The sequence below is a fragment of the Apteryx mantelli genome, chromosome 12 (assembly GCF_036417845.1).
Source record: "Apteryx mantelli isolate bAptMan1 chromosome 12, bAptMan1.hap1, whole genome shotgun sequence".
NCBI classification, from domain to species: domain Eukaryota; kingdom Metazoa; phylum Chordata; class Aves; order Apterygiformes; family Apterygidae; genus Apteryx; species Apteryx mantelli.
In genome coordinates, this window is record NC_089989.1 from 10,112,259 (window position 1) to 10,127,032 (window position 14,774).

The window sequence follows — 14,774 nt, forward strand, 5'->3', positions numbered from 1 at the left end:
GTTATAGTTTATTAATTTACTTATTTGACACAGTCTAAAAAAATCACAATAGCTGGTGCATCACATAACAAAAAGGGAATCAAGACTCACTTCAGAGGAAGTGAAATAGTTATTTCAATTTCTTCCTGAGATTATACATTAAATAAGAAATACCTAACATTGTTTAATCTTCCTATTATTCATCCTTATAATATGCTTTTCAATTGCTAAATAACCTCTTTGCATTAAAAATTCCTTTTGTTATTGCTTTATCTTCTGCAAATAAAAATATTTCTATACAATGCCATTAAATGCCATAGATGACACGACATATCAAAAATGGGACTGGAAGTTCACTAACAATACACAGCATATGCACAATCCATAGCAACTTGCACAAGAAAAATGAATTCAAAATGAGCTGCATGACATGAAAGCCTCATCTACAAATGGCTTATCTGAAACATTGATCTTTTCCTCTCCTAAAATTCTTACAGCTTAGAATTCTATAAATTACAATTTCTTTCTTAGAGCTTTTTTTTTTTTTAACATTCTGTTTGAACAATAGAGACATTTTGACACATAGGCAAAAATCACAAATTGTCATTTTATTTTTTAACAGAATCTTGCTACATGCTAAAAATAAAATCCACAACCTGCTTAATATGAAAGAAGATTACCTTTGTTCTGGCTGTTCTCCATATTCCCATCCTGCATTTTGCCTATATGATGGAAAATTTCAACAGACAACAGACAGTAAACAGTCATCACCCAAGACAGAACATGACAATGGAAATTTAAATAAAAAGGGCAGACAAAAGTAATGAGCATGTTACAGATATTTATTTATGACCAGTAGCCATTGTTACCATATATTTACTCAGAAGTGTGGACAACTTAGTCAGACACATTCAAGAAACTGCAGTCAAGCTCAGTGTTTTAACAGGTAAAATACTAAATAATGGTGCATATTTTTGAGTAAATTGCATAAGTTAAGAGGGTGAAGCTAAAAAAAAAAATAAAAATCCAGTAAAGTAGAATTTGAACAATAATCCTGAACTGAAATTTCAGGCAACTAGGATTTAATAAAACACCAGTATAGAGCATGACTTTCTTAATGCATTCCCGAATTAAATTTATTTTAGTAAAATAAGACAAAATATAAATAATAATATACATAAATGTAATAAAATAAAACTATAAGTCAGACATGATTTTAAAATTACGTCTTCCAATTATATAAAGGTTATATTATTTAGCAAGTTACTGCTGTAAATAGGAGTGCTGAGTGTTCATTCTATATTCAGATTTCTCCTAAAGATTTGCCATGTGCATCTGTAATTTTAAATTTACTATTTTAGCTACATTTAGTCTTACCCTATCAAACTCATTATTTGATTTTTTTTAAACTGATAATATAAAATTTGAAAGTGTGTATGATATGGAAATGGCAAAATACTAAGCAGAGTGTAAAAAACTTTGGTATTCAGAATAACTAATAAAGCATTTCAACTGTATTCAAAATTTGGAGGTGAGACGCCTTGCGAATCTCTTACCGTGGTATAAGCATTTATCTTACGGAAAAGAACATTTGAATTTTATAAGCATTGTATGCACAGTGGCAGGCATTCTCTTTCAGTGGTTGTTTCTAACGCCCAAAAGAAAAATTATGCTAAGAAAAATGAATGGTTAAAATATTTTTACAGGATTTTTGACACATACTAATAAGAAATGTATCATTAGGTTTTATAAAAAAAGACAGCAGTTAAGTCCTGCTCTTTAGGCTTCCTATGATAGTACAGCTGGTGCTGACACGCACAACAAAAAAACAGAAATCATGCTTCAACAGAGGTGTTAATTTTTCACTCTATGCCATGAATACATAGAAGCAAACCTGAAAGGCTAAGATCTACTTCCTAGCTGTTTGTATTTTCTGTAATTTGGAGATCACTAAATATTTAGTTCTTTTTAACAGAACAAAAATGGCCAAATTAGTTGTAAGTGCATCACCAGTTCATTTCATCCCATACCAACAGGCTACAGCCGCTGAGAAATTCAGAAGCGCACAACTGCGGTAAGGGAAAGGATGTTTTGCTACATATTGATGATCTCAGTATTCAGAAGGATTATTAAAGTACGCTGAAGTAAACCATTTGGCATCAACTGCTTGTCTATATTTTTAACCCTACTCCCACTTTGGATATCATGTGATTGTAAAAAAGGGGATATTTATCTTCCAAAGGCTTATGTTTTTCCATGAGACATGCATCTACCAACCTGAACAAAAACAAGTTCATTTTCACAGTGAAATTTGCTCAAAAATTTTTATTTAATCTAAAAATTATGGTAACAAAACAGTTCATAGTTGAACTTGATATCTGCTTAATGGCTATTTTTCTTAGAATGGCTTTTAATATAGTTAGTGGAGGAAATAAAACATTTCTAGCGATTCTGATTTCTAGCTAAAGGAGAAAGCCTTCTTTAAGAGACTGAACATACTAATTTAGAGCAGATGTAGTCTGTTCCTTTTTCAGAATACAATTCAAAACCTTAAAACAGTAAAACTAAAGATTCTTCAACAAAAGAACACTTTACATTTTTCATAACTGGTGAAAACAAAATACACTGTTCTGTGCAAGACAAAATACCTTATCTAACTATATATCTATATATCTGCTGTGTAATAGGAGCATAATAATTGTCATAATGAGTTACACTAATTCATCTACCTTTGCTACATAAAAATAACCAGCATGTGAATGGACAATCACTATTAACAACAATATAAATATACTTATTTGAGAAATATTTTCTTAACCTCAGTAGCTACTGTATTTAGGTTAATGTTTCAGGGTATGGGGGTGTTCATCATACTATGTATAATCCAGTTACTTACACAGAGTAATACAGCATAGACAATTATGACAAAGAAAAGAATAATGTAAAGGGAGGTAAAAGATTTTACTCTTTTTAAAGGAATTATTAAATGTTAATATTAATTATTATTAAAATTTAATATTAATTTTAATATAGAATTATTCAATAATATAAGCTATTTTTACATAACTTTTGCAAACTTCTTTTTTGGAAATAACCAAGTAAAAGGGACAGTTTGGGGGCTTGAAATCTGGGGGAATTCACCTAAATTTATTTCTTCCACTTTTCTAAGCAAGGATAAAAGTTGGGAGGTTTAGAAAAGAATATAGAGGCTCATGAGATGGCTGGTACTCTGTAGTGGCTTTGTAAGTTTTGAGGTACGAATTTGAAGACAAAATGTTTTGCATGTTGCCTCTACTTAACTAAAATGTATGTATCTTTGCTTGGAACATAGCCAGGGCACCACTACTGCCAGAGCTCCTACCACAAAACCAGCTATTACTTCAAAAAAGCTTCACAAGAGAGACTCCCCTTCCCCCCCAACCCTTTCGAGGAGGCCAGGAGACACGATAACCAAACCCAGGGGCGGGCGCGAAGAGCCCTCTGCTCGCTGGAGGAACTGCTGGCAACCGGCCTTTGTCACAAAGCCTAAACCAGGCGCGTTCCGCTGCGCCTCACGCAGCTAAAGCACCCTGGAGCTTTTCCCGAACGCCTCGCCTCGCGGTGGAAACGAGCTGAAGCTGTCTCCAGGCCAGGGCAGCTGCATCTACAGCTAGTAAGCGCAGAAGCACGCGGCAAATCTGTGCACGGGGAGGGAAAGCGGCACCAAACATATCTGAAGCGAACCGCGAGGAATTCGCTCGTGCAGCGTGCTCTCAGATGCAACGCCGTAGTCAAACCCAGGTTAACGACAAACGAATAAATCCGATTCCTCCGCATCAAATCGGAAGTTTTCCATAGTTCTTCTAGACATTCACTGAATCACCTACAACTCCGGAAATATATTAAAATATACTAAAACTGCAAACTGCTTCCTAGGAATTGAACACTAACTTATATATGCCAAAACTGACAGAGTTAACAGTAGATCTAAAATATTTTAACTCTCAGTCTAGTATGGTATTTCCACATGAGAAATACACCTCCCCCCCCCCCAACCCCCCCAAATCCCAAGGAAATCCTGATTTAGGAAAAAGGCCGGGCTCTGCTGGACAATGAGAATCCAGCCACTCATAAACCTGTTCTCCAAGGAAATCAAAATTAGGGTAAATGTGCTTCCCAAACGTGCAGCGACTGCTGCTGCCCATATTCTCTTTAAAATAATTTACCTTTTCTAAAAGCATTACTTTAGGATAAAAGGGTTCTTCGTGAATTACTACCTTTCTGCAAAATTTTCTGCTTTAATCCCAGGCTGAACTTGTAAGCTTTTAAAAACTGGACACATCAATTGTCTATATTTTTGAATGAAGAGGAACACCAAAGTATTATCTATTTCCAGCTATTAACTACTAGAACCCAACCAACCTTTTCAAAGCTCCTTCTTACACAACAGGTCACAAGCAATAAGGTATGTCGCAAACCTATATGACTATATCACTCTTGAAAATAAAAGATATTTTTGTCAGCTGTATTCTCGTAGCTGAGAAGTGAGTAATAATTTGTCTGCAATTATAATGTGTTGATTTTCAACTAACAATAGCATTTCCTGTGCTAAGTACACATCGAAGCATATAGTAATTTCTCTTATTTTAAGGTACTTTCTCCTGAGAGGAATTACACATTATGCTTGTTTTCAGTCACATCTTAGGGAAAATCCTCATACATGAATGAAAAATATCATTTCATCCAGACTGAAAAAATAAGAACCACAAGAACTTGATTTTCTTGCTTTAGAACTTAATTTTTTCCTTCCTTTGTCCCCTCAACCCCCCAAAATATAGCTATATTTAAGTAGCTACATCATCACTGCTGACTAGAAAAAACGCATAATACAAACAGAAACCAGACTCTGGCAATTTCCCAGACAATTTCAGAGCGCTCAGATCTAGCTTCACTTGCCAGGTCCTGGTTCACCTCTGAACACACTATCAGATAAGTGGAATTGTAGAAAGTATTTCCCATTCATGTTGGTCAAAGATATGCAGAATTAATTCAACTGCCTCATCTCAGAAGAGAAGTTAAAAGCAAAACACACATTTAGTGGCACTACAATTGCCTTCCACACTTTGGGCACTAAGCAGAACAGAGTATATATGTCTCGTTCACTATAACTCTGAGATAAATGGGGACAGTAACTACTGTTTATGACGGGACAGAAGAAAATGGAAAAAGCACATACTTCCTCGATATAAAACCTTGATTTAATATCCCTTGGAACTCCACTTCCATATCAAGTTCAAGCAGTAAGACCAAATGGAGCAGACATTTACCAGACAACTAAAAACTACTAACAGAGCGACTAGGCAAGAATTACTTAGGACTCATCTCGGCGCCGTGCTGAGCAATGGTTCTGATCCAACAAAGCACTTGAGCAGATGCTTTAACTTAGTACTCAGCACCTTGCACAACGGAGACTTCATGAAATACCTCAGTCTCCTGTGGGACTGTAGAAGGCTATCTGGTACGACTGTCGCGTATGCATATGTTTGTATTAAAAAACAAGGGAGTAGAACTACAAAGCATAAGGAAGGGAGAAGGAAATAGTCCTCATTAATTTCATGGCTGTTGGTCTCTAAGGAATCTGAAGTAGTGGTGCTGCAACCAGGATGATCTAGGGATAAGAGAAAGACAGGGCTTGTAGGAAGGATTAATATCTTTTCCTAACTTTCTGGCATGTCTGGAAAAGGAGAAATTTTGCAGTCCTCCTTCATGTCCATCAAGATTTGATGACACTGTAAAGGTCTGTGTGCAGGACCTGGTGTTTTCAAGAACTTGTCTACCAAACTTATCCAGTCTTGATTATGAAATTTTGTGCCCCAGGATAACTTTTTTTTCTTCCTGTTTCAGCCAGTTTGGTTAAAAAAACCCAACAACAAAAAAAAAACATTCCTTTGCTTTACTAAAAAATCTGCCACGCAGTGAGGTGCATGGATTGGCAATGCTAATTTTCCAGCAAACTTATAATGTACAGAAGAAAAGTTTTAAACCTGGTTGTTTTTCTTTCAAACCATAATTCAGTTATTTAAAAATAAGCTCAAAGGTTTTCCTATGTCATTGTTTCAAATAAGGTACCACACTTGTAAATCTTAGCATTTGCTTACTGCTTGTTATTGCTATGTCAGAACCTGTAGTTTTACATGCATAACACAACAACTGCTGACCTGCATGGAAGAAGATTCTACCACCAACATAATGAAAAATAGAATTACTTCTGTCAGTGTCACTGGTGCTGTACAAAAGGGAAAGGTTTCTATGGCAGATAAAAACTAATGTATTTGATTATCAAAAAAAAATACAGCTGTTCTAATGCCTGGGCTAACAGCAATCCATTCCATTTAAAACTGGAATTAGACTATCAGAAGAGATACTGAAATATTAGCATGCTAAGAAGTGGGGTCAAGAAGCTGTATGAAGAGTCAAAATGGACTAGAGTATTTTCCTTTTTCTTTCTTTTTTTTTTTTTGGAAATGCTACAGCTCATGAGACGATCACTATCTAAGGGTGCGCACAAGAATCCACAAACTTCACTTTTCAGTCTCTTAACAAAAAGGTGCTCAAAGTAGCAAAAGTTATTCCTAAAGCATTTCACGGTGAAACTGAGGCAGATTCCTGACCCCAGCACTATTTCTCAAAAGTACATGAAGACTATATGAATACTTATGAGAGCGCCACATTAGAAGAAAAGAAGATATAATCCTTTTATTACAGCGTTCTTCAAATCTATGCTGATAAACACGTAAAGAAGTGTTTTACACCAAAACTTTATGTAACAGCAACTCAGAAGTTTTGAAAACACTCTTACTTATTTAACTGTTCCTTTTAACTGTAATTTTTATTAATGGCAAATAGATCATAGTTCCTACTAGTTCCTCTCCCAGGCTTAATTCCTCGTCAATAAAGTAAATAAGTTGCAGCATCTTTGTGGCATCTCTTATAAGCTACTGTACAGTTTATGGAATAGGAGCTCTCAGAAGGGTAAACACATACATCATCTGTGCCGTTCATAAGAGGAAGAAGGAATCTTACACAGTCAGGAGAGAAATCCATCAAACAAAACAAGCTAGGTGTTCTTGACGTACCATTGACTAAGCTGGCATTTGCATTATCAGTGGCATTTGCACCTGCTGCACCATCTGTAGCTGAAGGAGGGTGGGAGGAGGGATGGGAAGAATCTACTGAGTAATAATGGATAAAAAACAATAAATAATAATAATAATAATATGAACAAATTCACATGACAAAAACAAAAACATTTATGGAATACTATGGCTTTGTCTTCTCCAAAATAGATTTGTTTTAAATTAATCAACATAACTTTCAGAAACAAAATGTCATTACAAGGTGTTACAAAGTAAGGCAAGAACTCATACATGGAATAAAAATAAATCAATAAATAAATAAACATGAAAGACATTTAACAAAGTTAACAGAGTTGGTGAGAATTGACTGTACACAGCACTATGTACATTCCTTTGCTCCTTTATGCTGATTTTAGTTGCTTTAATTGAAAGAGTTAGGCAAATATTAAAATGGTTGAAATTTCCCTTGAGTAAATGCATTTATGGAGCGTGTCAGTAATTTTAAAATATGCAGCATACTAAATGGCATATGCAACATTACATATTTTATATTTTATGTAATGTTGCATATTACCATTTATTATTGCCGTCACACCTCAGTCTAAAATGGGCTCAGTATGTGTCCTGCAATAGCCTAATATGCACATTGATTTAAATAGAAACAGTAAATTCTTCAGTATCCTATGTTGAAATTTGAGGAAACAGAAGAAATACAGAATCTTAGCAAATTTAGTCTTGTGGAGAAAAATGAGTTATTTAGAGTCTGAATTAGAGACTTTGTGCAATTGCCTATATTTTGTGATACAATGAAAAAATAACAGAAAATGTAATTCTCTTTTTGTTTTCAGCAATTATCCCTGTATTAAAGGTCAAGCAAATATTTCTTCCCTGACGGGAAGATGGAAAACTCTCCAAAGGTTTTTTATTGTTTTAACTTTATTTTTTATGCTAAAGTACAGAAAATTAATCTCTACAAATACTAGATAAAATGAGTTTTACCCTGTTTCTCTTGGTTGATTGTGCACTGCAGAGCACAGAAGTCTGATAACGAAGTCTGAGACTCATGAACTTCCTTGCTACTTGACCCACAGAGACTGTTTCACACTGTACTGGTTTGTTATTCCAGAAAAAGGGTCATGTTTTGTTTACAAATGGTAAATTGGGAGAAGAAGATAAACTGTACAAAATTAAAAAATGCACCTTATATAAGTGCATTTATGAAAATTTCAATTGCAAATTTGATTACTGCAATAGTAATAAGTTATGCTGTTGTAGTTACTCATGCTTATTTTCATTCCAGTTGGATACCCATACTAACCAGCACAGCATGAACTGCTAATAGCAAATAGCGCATTTCAATATTTAAGAGTATAATTTACTTCTGGAGAATAACTGAGCATTCAAGCTTAACATTAAGCTTTGCAACAGCAATAATGCATAAACACTTAAATGTTTGCCGAGAACAAACATGCAAGTGTCTTGAATCCTGTCAATTTGAAATTATTCTTTAATTTAACTGCACGAATTCAAAGACAATTATATTAATCATTAGTTCCACCCTGATTTGCACCACAGCTTGCTAGCGCAATGCCTTAGCCTTTCATTTGATCTGCCAGAATTCTTACTCTACCTGGAAGCTGATGTCCATCCTCCTGTTTCATACCTGTATGACGATTTTTACAAAACGTTAATGAGCGATAAAGGCATACGCCCCCCAAGACTGACACACAAACACTGGCGCTTGGTAGGGTTTGAGAGGATTGCAGGCTGCTATAGGAGAGCACACTGCAGGAGTTTGGGCCAGCTCTGCCCGGGCACTCTTCTGCGCTAGCACAAGGCAGCTAGAAACACTAGAAGATTTTAAAGAATTTGCTCGGTGTTGTAGCTATATCCAATCAGATTTAGTGTCTGCTATACAAAATTCTTACACACCTTTAAGGAACGTCCGTCTCTGGCTATTAATTTATGAATATAGCGCACTCCGTTACCCTGCTACCTCAGCTTTGTTTTTCCCTGTCTTTCAAGGCTATCCACAAGGAAGCACGAGAGAATTACCAGTGTCCTGAGCAAAACAAAATACAGAGAAGGGCAAGCCACGTGAGCGCAGGACCTTACGGCAGAGAGCTGCTACTTGCAAGCAGATGCCGAAGTTTCTACTTCCCTCCTACAGTGTCCTCACACAGTGCCAAGAGAGACGCTGCCGGCTCTCGAGAGGGCACGGCGCAGCAGTGCCTCTTTCAGCGACAGCAAGGTTAGACCCTAAGACATGGTTCAAACTAGTCTGACATGAAAGATGTTTTACCTTGGGAAGTCTCAGTCTTTCTCTCTCTAATGCTCCTAGAACTTATCATGCCTAGCAGGTATTGTACATTTCTGTGCAGAAATGAAATGGTAAACATTTCGTAAAATCATTCATCACGGAAACAGGGATTTTTCTCATAGAAACACAGAGTCAAGTGCAACCACTTAAACTTTGTTTTGATAAACAGTTAAGGGGCATACGTTAATAAATGGAAATTTTAGGTCATGAAAACCTTTTGAATCCAGCCTCCCCATCTGCAACTTCAAATAAAAAGAATGAAAAAGACAAATAAATGGAATTACACTGTCTGATAGATAGTAAAATCTTCAGTAAAGCTATACTTACTCTTTTTATTAATAGCAAAAGCCATTAAAAAGAGTGGGAATGTCTAAAAAATTATGTTAATTTGTCCTTAAATATGACTGAAGGATAAATATTCTTAGAACAAACCTTCTTACTGAGAGGAAACATTTTGAAAGTAGACTTGAACAAATTACAAAAAGACTGTGTGAACAAAAACTAGGAAGGACACACATTAAAGCACATTTCTGCTTAGTGTGCAACCCATAAATTAGCAAATGCTGACAACATCACTCTATAACGAGGTGAAAGGCTAGAGAGACTTCTTAATTTCATTAACCGATAGCTGATATCAAAGTTAAACAGTCTGTTACCATTTCTTGCTACTTACTTTATTTTCTTTTACTAGTCTTAGTCTGACCTCTCCACCTGAAGAAATTAAAATGCCTTTACATATATTCTGTTCTTATAACGTCTGTCACTGACATTAAATGATTTAGTTTTAAAAAAACCAAAAAGCTTATCCTCAATTTATTTTTGAAGTTCAAAGAAAGATGTTATTTCTATGGCTGAGTTTCAGAAAAAGATATTACATAGATGTAAATGCACGAGAGCAAAACTTTAGCAAATTCTAGGTGACTGTGGATTTATGTAAAAGACATGGCAACAGGCATACTCCCAGGTATTCCCGTGCATTTGGTTATGTACTGAGAGTCTGCAACTTCACACTGGAAAAACTTCTTGTTATCCAATGTATATTATTGGTTAACAGATTTTGCTTTTTCCTGTGTGACGTGTAATGACAAAAACGTATACAAAAAAGAAAGTTTTTAGAATCGTATTTATTTGCAAAGAATTGGGGAGAGCTTTGGCTATACGAAGGCCAAGAGCTTGCCTGGGAGCATCCGTATGTGTTATGAAATTTACCTTTCTTATCTTTCTTTTCTTCTTCTTCTCCTCCAGCACCTAACAGAGTAAAGATGATGCCTGTCTGAGAATTCACACCCACAGCAGTTACCAGCATTCGTCCAGAGCCTTCCATGACATGAGTACCTGAAAATACGCAATATAAGTTATATATATTTTGCTAATAAATTAAAAAGCATAACCATTAAAATATTTTATGCAAGACTTAAAATAAAGCTAAGAGAGATTTCTTGCATAGTAAAAAATAATCCCTCTTGTTGATCATCATTCTCAGATGAGAATGGATGCTTGATTCCAAATCTTAGGATGTATTAACCACAAAACATTAATAGAATATCAACCACACACATCATGTTTCCTTTTAAAAGGAAATGTTGCCACTAACTTAAAGTTTGTGTAATTCCAGAAGGTAATGAGTTTAGCTTCATACAGTTATTTCCTGTATCTTGGAAAACATCTTTAGGAGTTCTGCAAACACTCTTCTGCAAATCTATTCAAGATTATACTGACTATATGAGAAATACTATTACATAAACAAAGTTAAAACATATGGGCAATTTCATCTTTCTCAGTTACGGCTGATTCACAGGCATAGAAAAAATATATTTGTGAAGACAATTTCACATCTTCAAATCTGAAAATTCACTACTGAGAAAGCTCTTCAAGGGGATGTTTAATTAAAACATGAGTTTTTCAAAAATCAAGAAAAATCTGACATACACTTGAAAACCAATTCAGTATGTACAAAGATTTTTATTGCTTTAAAACAAACCAAAATGCATGGTTGTGAAAAGGATCATCTGATTACCTAGATAATTATATCATTATGTTAACTAAATGAATTTCTTTTGATAAGAGCTTCGTGCTTTATTTTGTAGATATTATTTTACAGCTTTATTCTGAGACATTTGCTTCACTTACAAAATTAAAACTGAAAGATTAAATTATGCAGGCCCATCATGTAAATTAATGTTTCCAATTTTTTTCTTTCCATTTTAAAAAAAAATTGCGCACTATATATTGCAGGAACTGCCTTTCTCCAAAGTCCATAATATAATCCAGTTTCTAATACACACAAGAATTTGAGAGATTTGGCAGTTATACTAATTGCTTACAGGCAAAAATAAAGCTAGAAATACAATTTTTGCCACATCTTAATCTATTTCACTGATAAATAAGAATAAAACTGACATGTAGTGATGGATCATTGAACCTTAAACACACTTTGGAAATTTAAGCAGACATTAGGTGCATCTAAAATCACAGCCTCTTAGAAACGTCTTGCTCGTGGGAACACAAGCGAACTAGAACTTCCTAGAAGGTGTCACAAGTATTCTGTTTTCCACTTTGGAAAAGTTTTTTTAACAGAGTCAACACAACTATAACAGTGTCTACACAACTGTGCACTGGGTATTTCTAAAAAGCTTTGAAATGGAAGAACCGCCTACTGCTTTAACATGTATTTAAGCCCAGTTACTACAAGCAAATAAAAAACTGCCAATGTAACAAAAGAACAAACATGCCAAGGATAACACCAAAATGTGACTGATCTGTCATTTCATACGGTGAGAAAGTTTTAACCTAAAAACTTCATTACTGAAGTAATATTTTAAATGTTTGAAGAGTGGCATCCTATTTCATGAATATTGAAAGATATACAGCAGGCCACTCATGTGACAACATTATGTTCCTATGAAATAGATGAAAAGTAATATGTCATGACCAGAAGCTACTGACAGATAAAGCCCTTTACTGAAATAGTCTTTTTATTTTATCCTGGAGTGGCAGGAAATTCATGATATGCTTATTTGGTTAATCCAAGTCTTGGGGGGGGGGGGACGACAATCATTTCTCAACATAAAGATAGTAGATCAAACTGTGATTGAAAGGAATTGAAAGTTTATGGGGTTTGGGTTTTTTTAAATAACTCCTTCCTGTTTTTGGAGAAGAAACTAGTTTGGAAGCTATGAAAATAGACTGTAACATAGAAACTGTAAGTCTTGTGAAAAAATAGTTGTATATGTGTAAATGTATTGATATCGCCAAGTTAATTAGGGATGAATGCGTGGTTAAGTAAACCTGCTCCAGAAGTGTTTTACTATTTAAAAATTGTTTTTTATCCTAGATGCTATCGTTTTAAGCAAATTATATTTTAGAACCAATTATACATTACCACAGACTTGCAGCTGGGAATATTATTAATTTCTAGTGGAGACTCTTATTTGGCATTCAGATCTACTTAAACCTGAATGGCCATGGAAAGAGTCTTTCTTCCTCATTTTAAAAAAAAACATTTAACTGGATTGAGACTCATCTATATATATTTGCGTCATTATATCAAAAGCTGAAGAAATGAAAGATACAGGAACACATAGTTATAAAGATAAATAAATATGCATCCCTGCAACCCTTTTTTACAAACATTTCAAGCCCTTTTCTTGTTACTGCTCATCCGTTTGCTGTCCTCAAGCCGACTAAGCAATGCAACTATTTATAATCAAAACCTCTTTCTCTAAATCATCAAAATCTCTCGTGTTCTTAAAAGGAAAACAGAAACACAGCACAGAGGGAACATCTGTCAACCCTATGCCTAATTTGACAGCATAAATATCCCCTCATAACACTAAGAAAATTTCAGCAGAAATAAGCCAAATAGAAACAAAAATGCAGTAATGGACAGACATGGTTTTAAAAAAACAAAACCTTCTCAGTGCATTGAGGATTGTTCACTGATAACCTTCACGAGCGAGTCCTCCTAACAGCGGAGACCGCAGGCAGCTCCCGCTTGCTACTGCTGGTTACACCACAGGCACGTCCTTGTCTTTAGCTTAAAGCAAAGCATCAAGTTCTCTGTGAACATCCCTGTGCTTCACAGTAGAAAGGATGAATAGCATCACTTTCTTCTAAGAAAACCCTATGAGAGCTCTGAAGACCAAACTGCCGGTGAACCTCTCTGCAGACAAGATCCGCACCGCGTGCCGTGCCCTGGCTGGAGGTCCGTCCAGGGCTGCCCAACTCGCAGCATCTGAAGGGACGCACGACTGTCTATCCTCTTTCTCCTTCTTGGGTTAGCTCCAATAAAGAGTATTTTAATCAATGCCTTACGGAGTCTGAGTGCCTTTCTCACTGGGATCATAATGAACACAATGCCTTGCGCTGGTGCAATACACCTTTTTTAAGTTATAACACCACTTTAAAATATATTTTAATTAAGAACTTGCTTTCGGTATTCACATGATTTTTAAGGAATTTGTTATGAATTGGACTATAAAGGTGTGCACAAATATCCTCTAAAAGATAGCATATACCCCTATGTCTCAAATCAGCCTTGCTAAGAAAACCCACACCCACCAGATTTCAAGCTTACCTCTGTACACTTGGAACCTTTTGAGATCAACTTTTCTTAACAATTAGTCTTGTAAAACATAATTCAAATTTGTTAAAGTGCATAAAAGGATATTTCAGAGCAGGTACTAGGTACCAGTTCATCAGCAGACCATGCTCTGTTAGTACTAGCCAAAGAATTCTTAAGCACCCACAACAAACCAAAGAACTGAACCTCCTTCCTCCTAACTCTGGCAATTCCATCATTTAAATAGCAGTATAATTAATTTATATTAGCTTGAATAAAGAAACGGGCTCTATGACTTTGATCAGCTATCATTATACAAATGGAATTATGGAATGAATGCATGTTTTTCACTTAACCTGTACACTAAACATGTATTTCATGTTCATGTGGAACAACTGACTTCTTTCCCTCTCAAAACTAATTTTTCAATACAAGTAGAATATATTTTTTCACAAGCTGAGTATTTAATTTGAAGTTGATAAGTAATGAATATTCCAAGATACATAATGAAGGAGTCTAGTTCAGTAAGAAAAGGGAAAAATGGATTAGAAAGACAAGGAAACTATGCAGCACGTACATTTTCAAGATAAAAATGTAACTGAACATGAGACTGCTCAGAAACCCCAAAATCTAGTAACAGTACTTGCCAAATAGATTGGAAATAGGGCTGGAAAAAAAATGGAATAAGCCAGTATGCCAGTTTGGGGGTTTGGCCCTGTTTTGTTACTTCCACCAAACTAGTGGTGAACAAAAACTCCCCATCTGCAGGTCTAAGCAACTATTTTAATCACTGCAATTT

At 35.3% G+C, this 14,774-nt stretch overlaps 1 protein-coding gene across 10 annotated transcripts in view; it reads right to left on the reverse strand.

The window, feature by feature from the left end:
• The window catches only part of ATP2B2 (ATPase plasma membrane Ca2+ transporting 2), a 276,349-nt gene that overhangs the window by 84,855 nt on the left and 176,720 nt on the right, over positions 1–14,774 (reverse strand). For 8 of the 10 annotated variants that reach the window (XM_013945288.2, XM_067303865.1, XM_067303866.1 and 5 more), the window contains exons 6-8: positions 10,624–10,749; positions 7,095–7,190; positions 660–701 (exon numbers count right to left, since the gene is read on the reverse strand). In XM_013945288.2, the coding sequence (XP_013800742.1) occupies positions 660–701; positions 7,095–7,190; positions 10,624–10,749 (264 nt within the window). The remainder of the gene's footprint in view (positions 1–659; positions 702–7,094; positions 7,191–10,623; positions 10,750–14,774) is intronic. The other 2 variants (XM_067303868.1, XM_067303867.1) reach the window with 1 other exon arrangement.